This window comes from Nannospalax galili, unplaced genomic scaffold (assembly GCF_000622305.1).
Source record: "Nannospalax galili isolate Female #2095 unplaced genomic scaffold, S.galili_v1.0 scaffold1090, whole genome shotgun sequence".
NCBI classification, from domain to species: Eukaryota; Metazoa; Chordata; class Mammalia; order Rodentia; family Spalacidae; genus Nannospalax; species Nannospalax galili.
This window is the reverse complement of record NW_008327607.1, coordinates 369,022-388,296: the sequence shown is the minus strand read 5'-3', so window position 1 is coordinate 388,296 and position 19,275 is coordinate 369,022. Positions and strand designations below refer to the sequence as shown.

The following is a 19,275-nucleotide window of genomic DNA, read 5'->3' as shown; positions in this document are numbered from 1 at the left end:
ATAAATAAATAAATAAATAAATAAATAAATAAATAATAAATAAATAAATCTTTAGTTGATCCTAAAGGTGAGCCAGCCACTCCCCACCCAGCTCCCTGAGTGATGTTCAGAGCCCCAAATCAGGGTGTGAATGGGGAAAGGTTCTACTGTCAGAACTGGGAAACCTGGGCTTAGAATCATCCATCTTCCCTTGACTACAGGGATAAGAGGATACCACTACTAGGTGCTTATGTGCACATTACTGCACCATTATGACAAACTGAACAAACAGCCCTACTTTTAAATTTAGTTTTCCAGAGTGGGCCGGAACTAGGAGGACACTTGTTCCTTTAGAGATCTCCTAGAACCATCTGTCTCCTGGAACAGTGCTGATGACACTGTCTTGCTAGAACTCTGTCCCTGAAACTGTCCTAGAATCTGAGCCCACCCATAAATTTATTCAAATGGTTTGCTATTCCTAATCTTAACAGACCATCTGGGCTTTCATTCCTAGTTCTAGACTATCTCATTCACCCAAGGTCACCATCTTTCTGATCTCCACTGTATGCAATGGAGGTGGGTGTGCCACCTTTCAGAGTTTTGATGTGCTCATTATCAAGCATATCCAGATTCATTCACTCATTCGTTTATTCATTATCTTTTTGGGTGGAGTAACAAAATGAGGTTGCCCAGGAAATGAGATCAAGTGCCCAGGTCATAAGACACAAGAACACATGGTTTTGCTGGGGTTAATTAGAAGCCATTAGTTCAGACCATGTCCACTTATAAAAGTCATCCCAAGCCAGGTGTGGTGGCGCATGCCTTTAAATCCAAGCACTTGGGAGGCAGAGGCAGGCAGATTTCTCTGAGTTCAAGGCCAGCCTGGTCTACATAGTAAGTTCCAGGACAGTTGGGGCTACAGGGAGACCCTGCCTCAAAAAAAAAAAAAAGTCAATCCCACACTTATGTGCCCCCTCCCACTCAAAACAGGTACTCAGGATATCCTTCCCTTCCCCTTGGCAACACAGAACACAACTATGGTTAACTGACACCTCTCTTTATTATAGGATATCACGTTTCTTGAATGCAGTGTTCTCTGTCTTATGTACCACTCTATGCCTCAAGTGGAATACAAACTCAAATGAGTTCATGAATTAACTGTTTTACATTAGCTCATCCAATCCACTAGGTACAGCTTTCCCTAGACACTAAGGCTCAGTGGAGTTAGGAATTGTCCACTCACAGAGCCTGGAAGAGGTGAGAGTAGACCTAAACCCTACATCTTATACCAAAGACACAAGATTGCATCTGTTGTACTCCCCCCGCCCCCACTCACCATTATCTGGGGGTCTCTTCCACTTCAGCTGGAGGTTGAGGTTGTGAGAGTTATTGACCATGGCTGTGTCAAACAAGTCATAGACAGCATAGGTCTTCTGGGTCCCCAAGATGACATCTTGGTATGTGGTGGTGGGGGGAGGGTTCACCTCTAGTGTTTCATTGTCCTGGCAACACAGGGGCAGGGCTTAGAAGCAAGGAGAGGGGCAGACTGATGGGAAGGCGGACACGTGGCTGGACACCTTGGTACCTGGCTGTTGCTTGTGATGTCCACATAAACACGGCTTTCCGATGCTAGTGGGCAGGCCTCTGTGAGAGTTCGGGAGAACATCCGGAAGAGGGACCAGTCTGAGGAGCAGAAAGCAGGGCTGAACAAGGGCTTAAGGTGTGCCTGGTTCACACAGGCCAGGATTGTGACAAGTAGATAAGGATGAGGTGCCCAGGCAGCTTACCTTTCTTCCCTTGTCCTGTGATGAAGGAGTCAAAGACAACTGAAAGGGTCTGCCTCAGCTCCCAGGAGATGCTGGTACAGTGTACATTCTGTCACAAGGGCCAGACAGCAGCAATAAGAGGCCTTACTCTCACCCAACTGTGCAGCCGCAAAGGACTCTGACTTGGACCCAATCCCTCTGCTTTGTATCTTCAGCTCTACTTCACTGCTGAGCACTTAACCCTGAGTTGGATCGTGTGTCAACGACGGCTTTATGTGCATCATGGGATGAATCCTTACAAGAACCAGCAGAGCCTATTCTATTATTATTCGCATGTGACAGATGAGTGAATGAGGTTCAGGGAAATGAAATGACTTCCTCAAGGTCATATAGCTGGCAGGTGACTGGGCCAGCAGTGGCACGCACACCGTTACTGTTCTAGCCACTGTGCTCCATGGTAAAGATTTACTGAGTGTTCCACAGGCAAACCTTGGTTTCATTGGTGCACCGCCAACACCCTACACAGTCAGTATCACTCTTGCCACTCAATGCACTCAGGCAGAACCAGACAACCTGCACCTGCTCTTGGAGCCTCTGGATGACACCTATTCCCCTGTCCATGACTTACCCTGCAGATCGGACGGATGTGCACTGCTTGGGAGTGGTAGGTGGTGTGGAACAAGCGATCTGCTTTCAGTAGCACGGAGAGACCTGCCTGGACGAGGCAGGAAGAGATAAAGGGTCAGCACCCTGCATGGAGCACCTGGCGTGGGGCAGATTCTTTTAAATACACTCAGGCTGTGAAGGGGCATCCGAAAACTCCTTTCCCCCTCTGTGAATCCCACCTACACTCACTTTGGAACTACAGGGCAGGAGCTTCTTCCATGGTGTGAGGTTCTCGGTGCACACCACCTCCCGAGGCAGCACAGCATAGCGCAGGAAGTAGTGATCAGTGTCTGAGGGAGACAGAGGCCTATCGAGGAGGAACCTGGGCCATGTCTCTCGGGAGTCACGCTCCAGAGTTGTGGGTGACCTCACCCAGTCCTTATACCACTACTGCCAGGTGGTCCCAGCAGGGGGTAGGATGGACATCCTCCCCACTGGGGACAAGACAATGCAGAGATAGCAGTCGCAGGAATCCACCCAGGATCTGCATACCCACAGGATTTAGGATCTAGCCCAGGCTGTGGAAGAGAAATGCAAGGGGAAGGAGGCAAAGGTTTGGGAAAGGGGAAGGGAAGGGGAAAAGGAAAGGGTGGTCTCACCATTGGCCAGTCCCAGAGGTTTGAAGGAGGCCGTAGGAGTGACGGTGTTGGTGGAGTCGATGAAGTTGAGAGAGGCGCAGAAGATCCCTGACAGGACATTGCTGAGCTCCTTCCAAGATTTATCAACACTGGATAGAAACACAAACCCATTTACAATCCTGTGGCTACTCTGCTCCATCTCACAAATTCCACAGCTAACTGCCAAACCCTCAGAGAAAGGAGGATATATTCTTAACCATTACACAGGCCAGATGCAGGAAGTCAGCACATCACTGACCCTGCGCAGTGATGTCCCTTTCTTCATCTTATCTCCTCAGCCCTTTCTCTGGGCATCTCAGCAGCCCTACAGGTCTTTGTTCAAGTGGCTCTTCTTGCCTGGGAACTCCTCCTTCATGCCTCTCTGCTACCTTCAAAGTTTAGCTCCAGTTCTGGCCTCCTCTTCCAGAAAGGCCTTCTTGCCTTCCTCAAGTATAGCCTCTTCTATACTGTTGTGTTTCTGGGCAGCCAAGCCTCTCCCTCAGGCCCCTTCTGGGTGATGGCTAAGGTAGCAGCAGCACCATGTCCTCAAAACCACATTTCATTTGGCACGCACAACACAGATGCATATAATGTTTAAAACAATTTTTTAGGGGCGGAGAGAGATGGCTCAGTAGCTAAGAGCACATGCTGCTCTAGCAGAGGACCAGAGTTTGATTCCTAGCACCCATGCCAGGTGGTATACAACTGCCTGTAACTCTAGCTCGAGGGGATCAGGTGCTTCTGGCCCCCACAGGCACCCGCACTCATGTGTACATACCCACACACAGACACACACATACATACACAATTAAAAACCTTAAGAAATTAAAAAAAAATACTATTTTTTATGTGTATGAGTGTAATCGCCTGCATGTTCGTAAATGTACCTGCGCCATACAATGCCCGTGGAGGTCAGAAGCTGTCAGATCCCCTGGAACTGGAGTTACAGACATTGTTAGCTGCCGTGTGGGTGCTAGGAATCAAACTCGGGTCCTCTGCAAGAGCAATCAGTGCTCTTAACCACTGAGCCATCTCTCTAGGCCCTAGAAATTTTTTAAATGAATTGTTATTTAAATGTCAATTTTCAAGTTAAATTCTGATCTACTTCTTGAAATGACAGTCTGAGCACATTAGGTCTTTGCTGTCACATGGTAGTAATCCACTGCTCTGAGAGATGAGAGCCGAGTGGTGACTGGGCTCTTCAGACTGCCACAGACCCTACCATTCCCTATCATGGCCCTAAAACTTCTAATAACTGCAGTACTGACTTCTGACAGTGTGATTAAGAGGACAGTGAGACACACGTCTGACTCTGTCAATGCTTTTGCTCTTTTATTCACTGGTGTCACCTATTCAGCCTATGCAGACACAGGTTTACAACTTCCACCTGGAAAAGTTCTGCTCCAGGATGGCCACAGCAGCCACTGGGAAGTTTTCTGTAGTTGTAGGTCAGGCATGCTCTTCTCTAAAAAGGAATTCCTCCAATATAGAAACCTAGTCTCCTGGAGGCCAATGCTAGCCCATAAATAGGTTTTGTTTAGCATGGATAATATTTATTGTTCTTTTTCTGTGGTTTTTTAAAAATTATTTTTTATTTTTAATTAAGTGTATATGTGTGCATCTGTGTGTGGGTATGTGCATGTGCACGAAGTGCCCACAGAAGCCAGAGACATCAGATCCCCTAGAGCTGGAGTTACAGGTGGTTGTGAGCTGCCTGGCGTGCTTTCTGGGAACTGAGCTCAGGTTCTCTGGAAGAATAGTATGTACTTTTAACCACTGAGCCATCTCTCCAGTCCTATCATTGTTTTTTAATATAAAGAAATGTCATTTAAAAGTTACCCAATTTGCCAGTTATCTGTGGCCTTAAATCCAAATAAGCATCAATTACCTGCTATTGCCTTTTAAGAGAAATGCATGTACAACCTCCGGCCTGAAAGTATTAGGGGAAGTTAAGCCAGCAAAGTAAAGAATACTCTGACAAATAATTTGTGTTGTGTGTGTATATATGTGTGTGGTAGTGTACACACGTGTGCATGTGTGCACATGCCTGTGGAGGCCAGAGATCGACATCGGTGTCTTCCTCAATCACTGCCCACCTTTCTTTTGGGGAGTCTCTCACTGAACCTGGAGCACACTGATTCAGCTAGAACTGGCTGGCCAACAAATCCCAAAAATTTTCCTGTTTCCACCTGTCTGGCTCTGGGAATACAGGCCTGCACCACTAGAGCCATGCTGGCTGAACCATTTTTCGGGCCACATAATATCATGTCTGACTTCCAAAGCCAGGTCTGGCCTGGTGAGACTGCTGCCTGCTGGACCTCCTGCTCCCAGGAGCAATGGCAAGGTAACACGGCCTTCCCCTGTCACTCTCCCTCCATGGCTTATTATAAGTCCCAAGGTGGAACTCACTCAGTGACGGTGTCTTGGAACCAGACCCAGAGCTCTGCACCTGATGGAGCCTGCAGGAAAGGTGGCCCCCAGTACCGGGTCCTCCAAAAGCCTTGAGTGAATGACAGGTGCAGCTCCTGCAGAGAGTACTTGGAGATCAACTGCCCCAGGGCTTTGGGGAAGAGCCTGTAATGAGACACTAGAGAAACGCAGACAGGTGAGAGGGGACCCGCGGAGGCTAGAACCCCACCCAGGGATCAGGCCACGCCCCCAGGGAGTGCTCCCTCCACCATCTCAGCAAGGTGCCATAGCAAATCCTTCTCCAGTCTGATCTCACCCTCACCTTCCCGCTGCAACTCCGAATCCCAGCGCGTGCGGAACTGGAACGTGGCGGCCACGTCGCCGGAAGGCAGCGGAGTGATAACCAGTTCCTCTCGCAGGCTGTCCCGCGGGCGCTCGGCACGGCCCCAGCACCAGGGAGCCACGAGAAACAGCAAGAGCGCAGCGAGCGGCATGGCCACCGCCATGCCTGCTGCCGCTTCCGGCTCCCATGGGCATCTTGCGCCCACCAGAAGTCGGCATCCAATAGGAAGAGATTGTGAGGCGGGACTTCCGGCGCCCTCCCGGAAAGCAGAGTGCGGTTACCTAGGGGACTGTGCCACCAGCCCGCAGGGGTCCTTAAGGCTGCTCGCAGGACGCGGAGGGGCGTGGGCGTGGGGCGGGGGAGCGGGCGACTTGAGAACCCACACGTGCGAGGGTGGCGGTACTGCCATTTCATGGTTTGTGAGGTCACACAGCTGGGCTCACGTCGGGATCCTCCTGCCTCGGCCTAGTGGGCTGGGATTACAGGCCAGAGCGTCTCTGCCTGGCTCCCAACCTCACCAGCTCCTAGGGGCAGACCTTTGCTAAGAGACCCTCAAATGGATCTGCTCTCAAAACTTTCAAACGTTTGACAAAACTGAAAGAATGAGCAACTGTTAAGATGAACGCGGTCCTCTAATCACTTAGATTCCTTCTGGTGTTAACATTTTACTAGTACTTAAAAACATTTTCTTTTTTAATGTCTTTTGTTTGCATGTAAGTAAGTGCACCCGTGTCGAGGATGCCTGCAGTCAGAAGGCTGCGCAGGATAACGAGTTAGGACGGTTGTTAGCCACCATGTGGATGCTCGGAATCCAATCCTGGTCCTCTATAAGAGCATCCAGTACTCTTAACCACAGAGGCATCTCTTCAGCCCATTTTATTACTTTATCACACACCCACCTATAAATCCCTAAAAGCACCCAAGTGTCCATGCATCTCAAATTTCACGCACTAGTATATTTTTTTATAAACATGCAAATTACTAGAGTTCAATTTCTCTTCTGATGTGAAATCCACCGAGTTTTGGCCAATACAGGAATGTAACTAAATCTTACCCAGATGCAGAATATTCCTAAACCAGAGACAGGATATAACTCGGCTTCCAACATGCATGAGACCCTTGGTATGTTCTCAGCACTGCAGGGGGGTGGAAAAATAAATACATAAAGCAACTAAAATCCCCCAAAGTGACCTAATGCCCTTCCCAGTTAAGGTCTTCCCCCCATGCCACAATTTCAGAGGGAACCAAAGTTCTGATCCCCACCATCACAACAGGGCAAGTGGAAAAACCACTTGTTTGTTCTTTCCTGGAAGAAATGTTTTTCAAGCTACATTGTGGCTTGGAGACTCAATAGTTCCTTGGGAGTTGGCTCTAAATCATCCTCTACCTACAAGGGCACGGAACTGTCTTGCATACATCAATTTTTAAAAATTGCTGTACCGACAATTGTTTGGATAAGCTATACTTTAACCATTTATATACTGATGAGTATCTGGGTTCTTTGCAGTTTTGGATTATAATGAACAAAACTGTTGTCTGTGCAAGTTGCTTTGTAAACATCTGTTTCTCATAGCTCTTGGGCAAATATTTAGGTGTAGGATTGATGGGTCAAAGATAAAGTGTATATCTGTTTTCTAACAAACTGTCAGACCTTTCTCTAAAATCTATCATTTTATTTTTCTATTAAAAAAAATATCTGTGGCTCAGCGGTTAAGAATACTAGCTGTTCTTGAAGACCCAGGTTTGAATACCATCACCCACATGGCAGCTAACAACTGTCCATAACTCCAGTTCCAGGGGATCCAACAGCCTCTTCTGTCCTGCCCGGGCTTTGCACGACACGTGTCACTTCCACCTACACTGAGGCAATACACGCATACACATAAAAATAAAATATTAAAAATAAAAATATGTGAGCGCTTTAGTTGCTCCACATCCTGGTTGACATTTGGTGGTTTGGGTTTTGGACTTGTTTCTGCTATCTGGGTGTGTATATAATGGTATCTCATTGTAGGCTTGATTTGCATTTTCCTTAGCAATGGTGTTGAGCACCTGTTCATGTTTTCTTATCATCCATTTATCTTCTCTTAGGAAAGGTATTTTTAAAAATCTTTTGTGTTCCTTACTAGCTTGTCTGCTTCTTCATTAATGAGCTGTAGGAGTTCCAGTTTTTAAACTCCCGATTTGGTTTTTCCACTTGCCCTACAGGAAACACTCATGAAGGATTCTGTAAAGTCTCTTCATAAATCTCGCAACTTTATTTCTAGGAAAAGCCAAACTTGGTATTAGGAAGATCTACCAAAGTAGACTCCCTCAAGAAAGGTAGTGTCAAAAAGACTTTCATGCTTTCATTCTTTTTATGTCTACTGTTCCTGCCCCCATTGGACAGGAAATTGCAGGAAAAGTGGGCGATTAGATGTCAGTTAGGTGTGGGTTCAGATTCCCATACCTGCCTTTAATCTGTATGAGTACAAACAACCTGAGTGTCACATGTCCTCATCTGTAAAAACCTGCTTTCAGGGTCATTGTTAGGATGATGAACTATGTACCTGTTGGAGATTAATAATCACATCTATTCAAACCCAATTAGATAAGTACAGTCATCTTCATTTTATGGGTAAGAAGTGAAACTTAAGTTCAGATAATTCTTAAGATCATAGTGAGTGATAATGGAGTCAGCAGCAAAGTCTACACTAACAGCCTCAAAATAATTTTTGAAGGCAACTTTTATACTTTATTTCCTTTTGAAATTGTTCCTGTCGTTCAAAGCCCAGCCCCTGCAGTAAAACTTGCTTTCCTCCTGCTTCTTTGGTGGCTACAGTCACCTGCACTTTCCGTCCAGCCTTCATTATATAATTCTGTGATTTGCAGCATGTGTTCCTGGAAGAGCTCTTGGTAGGCTTAATCTTTCTATTGCCTATGCAAATGGCTAGTGCATTGTAGAAGTGCTCAATCATGTAATAAATGAACAAGACATCACAGCACAGTTCCACGTTACCCTCACACTGCCATGCTGTTTGCAAGTCCAGTTCTGTGCACTCTTGGGGATTGTTACAGGGTAAGCTTTTTAGGGATCTTCTAATTCTCTTGTATTTCCTTCATAGCACAAGGTTCTAGAAAGATGAATTCAATCTTCTTCCACTTCAGAGTCTGTCAGGATATCTACCCAGTAGGTCTGTGCAATACAAAGAGGCCACACTGTGACTTGCAAGATTGAAAGCTAAGCTCCTTAATTTGGAGTTGGCTCCAAATCATCTCATCTCCAAGGATACTGTGTGACCAGAGGAAACAGTTAGAGATGAAGCCCTGCTCTGAAGGCTGGCCAGCCCCCTGTGGTTTGGCAGGAAAAGAGGTCATTGTCTCAACCAGGAAGTGGTCATGTGGTCTCAGCTGACTCTAGTCTTTTCCAGACAGAACTGGAGCTCATACTAGCTGAAGGTTTCCCAGAGACTCAGACAATTCTATTTCTCAAGAGGGCTGTAGATCCCTCTGCACAGAATGGTTGCCTATCCCAAACCACACAATCTCAGCATTGTGTCTAGAGTACTAAAAAATTTATTGGTATGCCCATGGTAACCAAGCAAGTACAGCTTCCCAACACTTACCCCAAGGGAAGAGGGGTGGGAAGCCCTGCATTAGAACTATGAATGGGAAGCATAGGCCACAGCCTAAAGGAAGGATGAGCCCACTGAGATAGGAGGTGGAGCCTTCCTAGGCTCAGGGGGATGGAGGGGGATCCGGCACAAAAGGACTGAGGTTATGAGGTCATGCCATCTGCATACAGCAAAATCATGAGCAACCCAGAAAAATTCTAGAGGCTGACTGGGCTCCTGAACCCACTTTAACTGATGATCCCAGCTTGGACCCAAAGGCTTCTGGACAAAAGTTATTCACTCTATAAGCTTCAACAGAGACCCAGGTTGGGGGTGAGGGGCTGAAGGACACTGTCTTCCCTAGATATCCCACAAGTTTCTCACTCTTTAGGAGCGGTCACAGTGGTTCCTTAAAGGATGAGACCAGGCAAACTATCACTCTGCCTGGGTGGCCTGAAGACTATTGGGATTTAGGCTGAAGGTCACTGATTCTGCAGGTTTTGTTTTTTGATATATGAAGAGGAAATGGAATGGCTTTAACGTGAGAAGTGAATGGATGATTCTTAAGGCGGGTTCTATCATTTCTCCCTTCAAACAGCACCCTGGGCAAGTTCACTTACATGGCTTCGCTTACACCCATGTGCCGATGAGCTCATGTTTATTTTTTCAGTCTAAGCCTCTTACCCAAATTTCACACTCATGAACCCAGGTGCCTACTTACTATGTTTGTTGTCTTGTCTCTGAAAAGCACTCAAACTCAGCTTCTAAAACCAATTATTTCAGCTCAAACCTGGTTGCCTCGTAAACTCCCTATCTGGGTGAGAAATCGTGCAAATCATTGTAAATAGCACCAGCTCTTTTGACCCCTTCCTTTCTGACTCATCCATGGAAAATATTTCAGAACTGGCCTCTTAACTCTTCTAGACCTTCCACTAGCCTGCAGACAAGGTGTCTCTTTGGTTCACTCCAGTCATCTGGTCCCATCCAATCAGTATGCCACAGGGGTCTCCTGCTCATTCGCACCTCAGCTGTGGTGAGCTCCTTGGATAGGCCAGCTGCTTTGTAGCACTAGTCAGGACTGCAAATTTATGTCTGGGCTCTCCACAAGACTATGAACTCTGTGACAGCAGTGACTTTTTCTCTTCATTCCTTCTTTCTTTCATTTTTGCCACTAGCGTATCTGTGTTTTGCACATTATATACCAACACATAATATTTATCGAATGAGTAATGTCACATTTATTTATATTCTCTTCAACCTAGGTAAGCCAGTCTCCACTGTCCTACTGGGCCACCATTATCTTTCATAAATTGTTTGTCTTGGGCCTGCTTTCCCCAGTATACTCTAAATTACAGCCAATTTACCTTTTAAACAAGTCCAGCCACTTGTAATCCTTCATTACTCCAAATAAAGTTCAAAATCTTTAATATGGCTCTTAACATGCAAACTGCTGATTACCCACCCAGTGACTACTCTTGTTCTTCAGTAACAAACCCTGTTTATCAAGACAGCCGAGTGCCCTATCAAAGAGCCGCAGATGGTGGGGAGCTTCTCAGATACCCTGTAGTACAGGAATCGGATGCACTGGAAATTCAGTGATTGGAAAAAAAGCTAGAATTCTCCTCTAGAAAATGCTGTCCCAGTGTCTGTAATATGTCTACAAATGAGACATTTTCTGTTATGAAGTTCTGGGCAACGAGATAAAAGGGAATACTATCTCTTAGAGCTTCCAAAAATGCTTCTTAAGAAGGAAGAGTGCCCAGGCTGTGCCCTGTGCACATTCCCATTTCTTCTCTTGCTTTCTGCCATTTCCAAAGCCTTGCTGGCTGGGGCTTTGACAGAATCCAAGTCATGAGCCATGGACGACTGAAGAAAAAGAACCAAAAGGAGCTGGTGCTCCATTACTAGAGCTCTCACATAGCTCGGTATTTTGGACTTCTTTGACACGAGGAGATAAATTTGTACCTTAAGTCATGATCTTTTACTAGGAGTCAAATTGAAACCTAATCTAGGTAGGCTCAAAGCATTTCACAATCTGACCTTTGTCAATCTTACCTCTCTGTATCTTCAAATCCAATAGTTTATCCAAATAACTCCTCAAAACATACATTCTCTCCATTTAGTCTTTTTTTTTCATTAATTAAAAGAAAATAAATTTTTGAGACAGGGTCTCATGAAGCCCAGGCTGGCCTCAAATTTGCTATGCAGCAAAGGCTGTCACTGAACTCCAGACCCTCCTACCTCTAATTCCCAAGTCCTGGGATCACAGATATGAGCCACAATGTCCAGCTTTGTAGACTACAAGCTGCAACTTTTGCCTGGATACAATCCTCTTCCCCTCCCCAGCCTGGCTGCTCCTATCTGTCCTTCAGATCTCCACTTTAAAAAATCAGCTCTTGGGGCTGGAGATGGCTCAGCAGTTAAGAGCACTGGCTGCTCTTGCAGAGGACCTAAGTTCGGTTCCCAGCTCCTGCATGGTAGCTAACAACCATCCCTATCTCTAGTTCCAGGGGATCCAACGCCCTCTTCAGACCTCTGCAGGCACTGCATGACGTGGGTGCACCTACACACATGTAGGCAATACTATCATACACATAAAAATAAAGCATTTTTAAAAATCAGCTCTTTTTAATTACCATACAAGCTTGTTTCCTGGTACCACAGCAGTACCTGATTATGCTACTTATTACACTGTAATTTATACTGACCTGATTTTTCTGCTCCACAGACAGTGAACTCCATGATAACAGCACTACCTCTTAAAACTATATTCCAAATGCTTTGCAGAGATATTAAACTTTTTAAAAATTAATTTTATTATTTTTATGTGTACGAGTGTGTTGCCTGCATGTAAGTGCACCCATGCTGTACACTGCCCAAGGAGATCAGAAGATGTCGGATTCCCTGATATTGGAGTTACAGCTGGTTGTTGGTCACCATGTGGGTGCTGGGAACTGAACCCACGTCTCTCCAGCCCTGAGATATTAAATTCTTAAGTAGCTTTTGACTAAATGGAATAAATGAGTGACAGTGGTATAATGCTGGTTAGAGTTAAGGACAGTGGGTTTGGTACCTTTGCAATGTGAGGAATGAGGTGAAATGACTGGTGTATTATTATTTATTACTTATACCATGTTCTGTTCCAAAAAGTATGTGCGAAGACATGATGAGCAGGGTACCACGTCATCTGGAGCACTGAGGAGTTCTCATCCTGTGAGACACTGGCTTAGAAGACTATACTGGAAGACTACAGGGTAATGTGGGGGTGGGAGGAAAGCAGTGGCATTTCATCCTACCTCGTTTTCCAGCTCCTCACTTGCAAGTCCTACCTCAGAAGTAAACCAAACACTGGTGGAAGGGTTGCAGCAGGGCACAGTTAGCAGTAAAGCAGGGAGGGTTAGTGCTCAGAGGTACACCATCCCACCATCCTTCTTCCCTTTGGTGCTGACTGCAAGTAAATGTCAGGTCTTTTCCAGAGTACTCTGGCTGGGCCTAGGGTCTCCATGGAGAACAGCCAGATTGGTCAGTCTGTAAGAGCCTGCTGCTAGCTGCAGATTCCAGGCTCTGGCCCTCCATCATCCCCATCCTCCTCCTCATCAGACTGTGCCAAGGGTGTGTTTGCTCCACCATCACTAGGATTTGGGCTGTGCAGGTTGGAGGAGTCAGAGGACAAGGAGGAGGTCCGGGATGTAGTCCTGTCTGGCGTGGGCACTGGCAGGCTCAGCTCCTCTGGATGGTCGTCCACTCCTGCCCAGAGAGAAGAGCTGGTCAGGGCCACACACAGGGTTTTAGAGGACTCTTAAGACATTATCTGACCAGAGAAACGGAAGTAAAGAAGGGTGGGCACTTGTCCAGAATTACTCCCTTGGTCCAGTGATAAGCCAGGATTAGGACCTCTCTCTCCTGGCTCCCAGCTCCTTTCACATCACTACATGATGTTATAATCTGGAGTCAGGCCAATCAACCCCAGAGTTGAGGCTCTACCTCACTTCTTCCTGAATGGCTTTGGGCAAGTCATTTCCCCTATCAAGGATTCTGTTTTTCTGTTTAAATAGGGAGACTTACATTCTCTAGAGAGTTTTTATTTTTATTTTTTTGAAGCAGGGTCTCCCTGCAGCCCCAGCTGGCCTGGAACTCACTATGTAGATCAGGATGACCTTGATCTCACAGAGATCTACTAGCCTCTGCCTCCTAAGTGCTGGAATTAAAGGTATGTGCCACCATGCCCAGCTTTTAAGGTAAAATCTTAAGACTGCTTATCTAGTGCCCGAGTTGCCAGCAAGAAATAATACCAGATAGGCATGGTGGTGCATGCCTTTAGTCCTAGCACTCACAAGGCAGAGACAGGCAGACCTCTGTGAGATCGAGGGCAGTCTGGTCTACACAGCAAGTTTCAGGTCAGCTGGGGTTACAAGGGAGACCCTTCCTCAAAAAAGAAAAAAAAATAGCATTTCCGTTTTTTGGTTTGGTTTTTTTTTTTTTAAGGACACGGTATTGCTCTGAACCTGGTCTCAAACTTGTGATCCTCCTGCCTGTGCTTCCTGAGGGCTGGGACTAAAGGTATGAGCTACCATGCCAGCCTCATTAGCAGTTTTAAATAAGAGTATATCTGTCTTATAAGTTAAGCATCTAGGCTTTGGAGCCAGACAGGTATGGTTTGAATACCAGCTTTTCTACTTTCTGGCTACGTGACCAAACACACCAAGCCTAATTCTTTCTTCAGTGCTGAAATCAAACTCAGAGATCTTGTACACCCTAGGCACATATACTGTGCTACTGAACTACATCTCCCAGCCCTTCTAATTTCCTTCATTATAAAGTGAAGATTATATTCCCTGCCCTGCTACACCATTATAAGGATTGAGATAAAAATATGTAAAATACTTTTTAGCACAGTATTAAGAACCTAGTGAATGTTCATATTATAGCTAAAATTGTCTAATGTAATAATTATATTTTACATTGTTTTAATTACATTATGTTAATTTCACAAATAAAAAAATTTCAAATTTTAAGTAGCTGGCCATTTCTAGAATTCTGGCTGGAGGTTCTATAACCCAGTTTCCCCTCAGGGTTAACATCTCTAAAATCAGAACAGCTGCAGTTTCTCTAGTGGAAACACATATTTCTAGCACCTACTCATGCTCTTCCCCAGCTCAGATTTGCAACATCATTTCAGAGTCCCAACATCCAGCTCTGGCCAAATGGTACCCAGGTACCCAAAGCAGAAGAGCATACCAGATATCTGGGGAGTTGGTGGAGAATCTTCACAAGGCAAGAAGACATCTGCTCCATCCTGATCCCCAAGATCAATAAGCTCCACCTGCTCCAGCGTGTCCACATTTACTTCCATGGATGAGATACTACCTATGGGGGCTGTGGATCAAGAGAAGGTGGGAGGTCAGGCAGACAGCCTAAGGCTAACAGAATGATCAGTCACCAGTCAGATCCCAATTTCAAAGTTTACTGGGTGACAAAGAGAGGTGGCCCCCAAGACTCAAAACCCACCTTACCCCAACCACATTTCTCAGGACTAGAAACTTACGTCTTTGTGACTCGAGATGCAGATGGGATAGGGGGAAAACAAACTCTGTTTCTGGCTGTAGAATGTCCTCAAAGAATTTCTGCCGCTCCCGAAGACGGAGTTGCTGGCGCTCCAAGGTTGCCCTAGGATTGGGGTCCATGTTAGCCCCTGGAGGGTAAAGAGCAAGACAAACACAACTGTAAGGATGAAAGACAGTGGGGTCCTGGGCTTATGAAGCCCCACTGCAGCCAGCATCCCAGCAAGGCCTTTGGTTCCAGTGGGACAGCTCTGGCTTTCCAGTCTGAAACAAAACTCATCCCATAGATTTCAAGACTCATGTAGGGGCAGAGCCTGCCCTAGCTCCACAAAGGAGAGGCCGGTTCCAGGCACGGCAAAGAGCCTCTCCGTTCAGTGAAGACAACCAATGGCTGGTTAACTTTCCCCATGATGCCCTTCTGAGAGGTTGGGAGGGGCACTCCTTTTCTGGACCCAATTCCCCTAAGGGGGGGGGGCAGGGAAGAAGATAGGATGGAGACTCAAAGGTGGAGGGTTCTGAAGCTCTGCTTCTTCCTGGCCGTTCAAAAGCACAAGGCTAAAGCAACTTTCCTCCCCAACAGTCTCCATCTGTACACATACACACACACCAGTCTCCATCTATACATACACACACCCACAATCACCTCCAAACCCTTTCTCTGAACTCAAAGACCTGACTTCCACACTTGCCCCTGCCCTAAGAAAATCACTTGAAAGGTCATAAATTTCCTACCTGCCCAAAATACAAGACACTATTTGTGAAGATGAGCCGTTTGACCGCCTTTCCTCTAAACGCTAGCTCTTTATTTGTTCCCCTCCTCGAGATATCTGTCTGGATTGTCTCCGAGCTCGTCAGAGCCGTTTGACCGCCTTTCCTCTAAACGCTAGCTCTTTATTTGTTCCCCTCCTCTGTCTGGATTGTCTCCGAGCTCGTCAGAAAGTACCAATGGGAAGAGCAGTGCCTGGGTCCAGTTCAGACCAGGCTTCTTGATTCCCAGGGCTGAGAGTTTTCCAGAACACCAGAGCTCAGGGCCAGCCCCAGCCTTGTGCATTCACTCAGTCCCATTCCTGGCATTCTGTTCTGAACCCATCACCAGTGGCAGGACCAAAATTGCCATCCTCCATAAATCGCCTCATCTGCACTGTGTATCCCAGATCCTGGCCAACTCCTCAGGCGCTGGGGCAGCTCACGATGGACCCAACACTAGAGCGCCAGGCAGGGCCAAGGAAGTGCCCGGAGCCAGAGTGGCCGCCGGCCTGCCTCGGAACAAGGAGCCGCGGACGCTGACTCTTGAGAAAGGCTCTTAGTGCTGCCACCCAGGTCACAACGCTAAAAATACCCAGGGCCCCAGGGGCTGTCTGCGGAGCTGCGAGGAGGGGGAGCGGGCGCGGACCTGGGGCTCCCGGGCGCCCCTCTCCTTTGCCGCCCCCCCCGCCCCCGAGGCCATTGGTCTTACGAGGTTGAAAAGCGCTGCTCTCCGGGGCCGCAGACCGAGACTTGGAGCTAGATAGTTGTTTACTCGACCTAGGTGCTGGGAAGAGTGAAGGTTTGGAGGCAGGACGCTTGCTGCCAGCCACCCAGGCAGGAGCCAGGGAAATGGAGAACGCCCTCTGCTCCGGCCCCACCCGCACCCGAGGAGGCAGACGGAAAGAATTCCCTAAAAAGGGGCACATAGCGTCGGAGGAGCAGGCGGAGTCGCCCCACGTCCCCCGGCGCTCCTGCCCGCTGCCGGCCGCGGCACCTGCGCCCACCCGTCGCAGTCCCTACCTGCAGCGCCCGCGCCCCGCTGACTCAGTCCGTGCGCTCCGGCTAGGCGGGGGCGTGGGAGCCGGGCGCGCCGGCCGGGGTGGGGCTGCGCCTGCGGCTCTCCCGCGGGACAGACCGCCCTGGGAGCCGGGAACTAGGAAGAGGCGGGAGGCGGAAGTGGGGGAGGGGCGGCGGGCGCTCGGCGCTCGGCCTGCGGCTGGTGGGCAGCCCTCGGAGCGCCGGGACGCGGACTTGCGGGGCGGGCAAAAAGTTCCCAGGAAGAGGCGTGAGGCGGAAGTGGGGGAGGGGCGGCGGGCGCTCGGCGCTCGGCCTGCGGCTGGTGGGCAGCCCTCGGAGCGCCGCGACGCGGACTTGCGGGGTGGGCAAAAAGTTCCCGGCACGCATCCTGCCCCCGCCGCTCGCGCGCCACTCCACGCACGCACGCCAGGGCTCTTGCGGCGCCCCCGCCCAACGCTCGGCGGCTGCGGGCACACGCGCCGGCTCCTGCCCACGCACACTTGCTGCGCCCGGACTCCCGGAGCGCCCACGCAGCGACCACGCGCACGCACCGGCTCCCTGCCTCCAGCCACCTCGGCTGTCCTCTCCACGCTTCCGCGCGCACTTCTCCGAAGGTGCGGGTTGGGGAAGGCAGGGTAGGCGGCTGCCTAGCGGGGCAGGTGCATGGCGGTCAGCGACCCCCTGACCCGGGAGTCCCTTGGCGGTGGGTTCCCGGTTTAGGAACCAGACAGAACAGCCGCTCAGGCCATCAGCGAACTGGGCGGGGAGGCGAGGGACGGGCGGGTCAGTGCTGGAGGAGATGAGCGGGTGCCGCGCCCCTAGACGCCGGCGAGGAGCCAACGCGAGATGCTAACATGCTAACAGGGATATTAGACGTCGGTCCCAGATGGGATGGGCGCTGGAAACGGAAACTGCCCCCCTCCCAACACCTCCTGGCTCCAATCAGTGCTCGAAGTGACCAGTCTAACAGCTTCTGACTCCAAGACTCCATGCCCATGTTACCCTCCTGCCCTGCATCCCTTTGCTGGGCCCCGGAAGCAGTGTGGGGTGGACCGGCGGCTGGGGCGTGTGTGCGCGCGCGCGCGTTTTTCTATTCTTGATCTGTATTGGGGCCACTTGATTAATCACACACCTGATAGCCAGCTAGAAACTACCTGGCCAGAAGTCCTCATTGGCACCTCTCTCGCAGCCCACATTAAAATACACTTCTGTTTCTTAAGTCCCTTTCCCGTCCACCATTCCTCGGTCCACCTCCCTGCCTGATTTGAGCTCCTACTGTCCTAGCGTCTGTCTGGTTTTTCAGTGCCCCTCGTGCCTACCTACGCTCCACTCCCCACACAGCAGTCAGCTCGTAGAGTTTAGAGCATAAATCCGAGATGGCACACCCTGCACTAATCCCCTCCATTGTTAGAATGAAATCTAGGCTCTCATACCTGAGTGAAGTCGAAGAAATGAGTTGAACAAGCAGAGAAGAGAGAGGGCATGCGCAGAGTGGGTGGACGTGTGAAAAGTATGTCACATTCTGGTGCCCCCACCCCCAGCACTCCAGAAACGCCCCAGGCAAGGACTCGACTGTGTTATTATACTAGAGAACCCTGCAAGGTAAGCACAGCAAGTAACCTTCTCACTAGTTTACAAGCATGGAAACTAGTTCGTGGGAGGCAACAAGTGAAGTGTTGAGATGACAGGTGTAGTCAGACACCTCCCCCCACCCCCGCATGTAAACCTACTGCTTCTAGCCAGCCAGGCAAATGCTTCTCCGATCCTTGATCTTGCCTCTGAATGAGGAATAATTAATCCCCACCTCTTAGAAGCCATACAGATTGCGGACTATAGCACTTGGGCACTTGGGATGGGTAAAAAGGGGGAAGAACTGCACTTTGCCATGAACTTGTGAAATTATAGGAAGGGAGCCCTAACGGTTAGCACGTCTACTGAGATTAAGATAGATGTGTCAGTCATCGTAAGTCTCTCTCTCTCTCTCTCTCTCTCTCTCTCTCTCTCTCTCTCTCTCTCTCTCTCTCTCTTTCTTTCTTTCTCTTGTCTTTTTGAGACAGGGTCTCCCTGTAGTCTCAGCTGACCTGGAACTCACTATGTAGACCAGGCTGTCCTCAACTCACAGATATTCACCTGCCTCTGCCTCCCAAGTGCTGGGATTAAAGGCGTGTGCCACCATATTCGGCCTACCTATACTAACTAACAATCCTGTGAGGTAAATGCTGTTATGTCCACTTTACAGATACAGAAACTGAGATACAGAGAAACATAGAGGACCATGTCAGAGGTTGTGCAGCTAGTCAGTGACGGGGCTGGAATCTGAAGCTAGGTAGGCAGCTGGTGAGTCTGCTTGTAACCACAACTCCCAATGTCCACCATATTCGGCCTACCTATACTAACTAACAATCCTGTGAGGTAAATGCTGTTATGTCCACTTTACAGATACAGAAACTGAGATACAGAGAAACATAGAGGACCATGTCAGAGGTTGTGCAGCTAGTCAGTGACGGGGCTGGAATCTGAAGCTAGGTAGGCAGCTGGTGAGTCTGCTTGTAACCACAACTCCCAATGTGTTCTTTT

At 48.5% G+C, this 19,275-nt stretch overlaps 3 protein-coding genes across 7 annotated transcripts in view; all 3 read right to left on the bottom strand.

Annotated features, from left to right (window-relative positions):
- The window catches only part of Pigt (phosphatidylinositol glycan anchor biosynthesis class T), an 11,417-nt gene extending 5,437 nt beyond the window's left edge, over positions 1 to 5,980 (bottom strand). The window contains exons 1-8 of one of the 2 annotated variants that reach the window (XM_029564315.1): positions 5,754 to 5,980; positions 5,438 to 5,615; positions 3,011 to 3,138; positions 2,601 to 2,701; positions 2,374 to 2,460; positions 1,767 to 1,854; positions 1,565 to 1,662; positions 1,316 to 1,481 (exon numbers count right to left, since the gene is read on the bottom strand). In XM_029564315.1, the coding sequence (XP_029420175.1) occupies positions 1,316 to 1,481; positions 1,565 to 1,662; positions 1,767 to 1,854; positions 2,374 to 2,460; positions 2,601 to 2,701; positions 3,011 to 3,138; positions 5,438 to 5,615; positions 5,754 to 5,943 (1,036 nt within the window). In that variant the 5' untranslated portion in view covers positions 5,944 to 5,980. The remainder of the gene's footprint in view (positions 1 to 1,315; positions 1,482 to 1,564; positions 1,663 to 1,766; positions 1,855 to 2,373; positions 2,461 to 2,600; positions 2,702 to 3,010; positions 3,139 to 5,437; positions 5,616 to 5,753) is intronic. The other variant, XM_008835633.2, reaches the window with a different exon arrangement.
- Positions 5,981 to 10,587: 4,607 nt separating this feature from the next.
- Dbndd2 (dysbindin domain containing 2) lies at positions 10,588 to 17,443 on the bottom strand. Of its 4 annotated transcripts, none has more exons than XM_008835206.3 (4): positions 17,250 to 17,443; positions 14,919 to 15,065; positions 14,612 to 14,749; positions 10,588 to 13,120 (listed from the first exon to the last, which is right to left on the bottom strand). In XM_008835206.3, the coding sequence occupies exons 2-4, from the start codon at positions 15,055 to 15,057 to the stop codon at positions 12,918 to 12,920; spliced, it is 480 nt and encodes a 159-aa protein (XP_008833428.1). In that variant the 5' UTR covers positions 15,058 to 15,065; positions 17,250 to 17,443; the 3' UTR covers positions 10,588 to 12,917. The 4 variants fall into 4 exon arrangements, with proteins under 4 accessions (XP_008833428.1, XP_008833318.1, XP_008833242.1 ...); XM_008835096.3 differs by lacking the exon at positions 17,250 to 17,443 and adding an exon at positions 16,702 to 16,831; XM_008835020.3 differs by lacking the exon at positions 17,250 to 17,443 and adding an exon at positions 16,391 to 16,573.
- Positions 14,935 to 19,275, bottom strand: part of Sys1 (SYS1 golgi trafficking protein) — a 38,512-nt gene continuing 34,171 nt past the window's right edge. The window contains exon 4 of the mRNA XM_008835489.3: positions 14,935 to 15,065. Within this exon, the coding sequence (XP_008833711.1) occupies positions 15,059 to 15,065 (7 nt within the window). The 3' untranslated portion in view covers positions 14,935 to 15,058. The remainder of the gene's footprint in view (positions 15,066 to 19,275) is intronic.

Coding starts and splice junctions, on each gene's coding strand:
- Dbndd2 (XM_008835206.3), bottom strand. CDS start 15,057: ATGGACCCCAATCCTAGGGCAACCTTGGAGCGCCAGCAACTCCGTCTT. Junction 14,750..14,918: donor GCATCTCGAGTCACAAAGAC/GTAAGTTTCTAG, acceptor CTTGATCCACAG/CCCCCATAGGTAGTATCTCA. Junction 13,121..14,611: donor ACCAACTCCCCAGATATCTG/GTATGCTCTTCT, acceptor CTCTCTGGGCAG/GAGTGGACGACCATCCAGAG.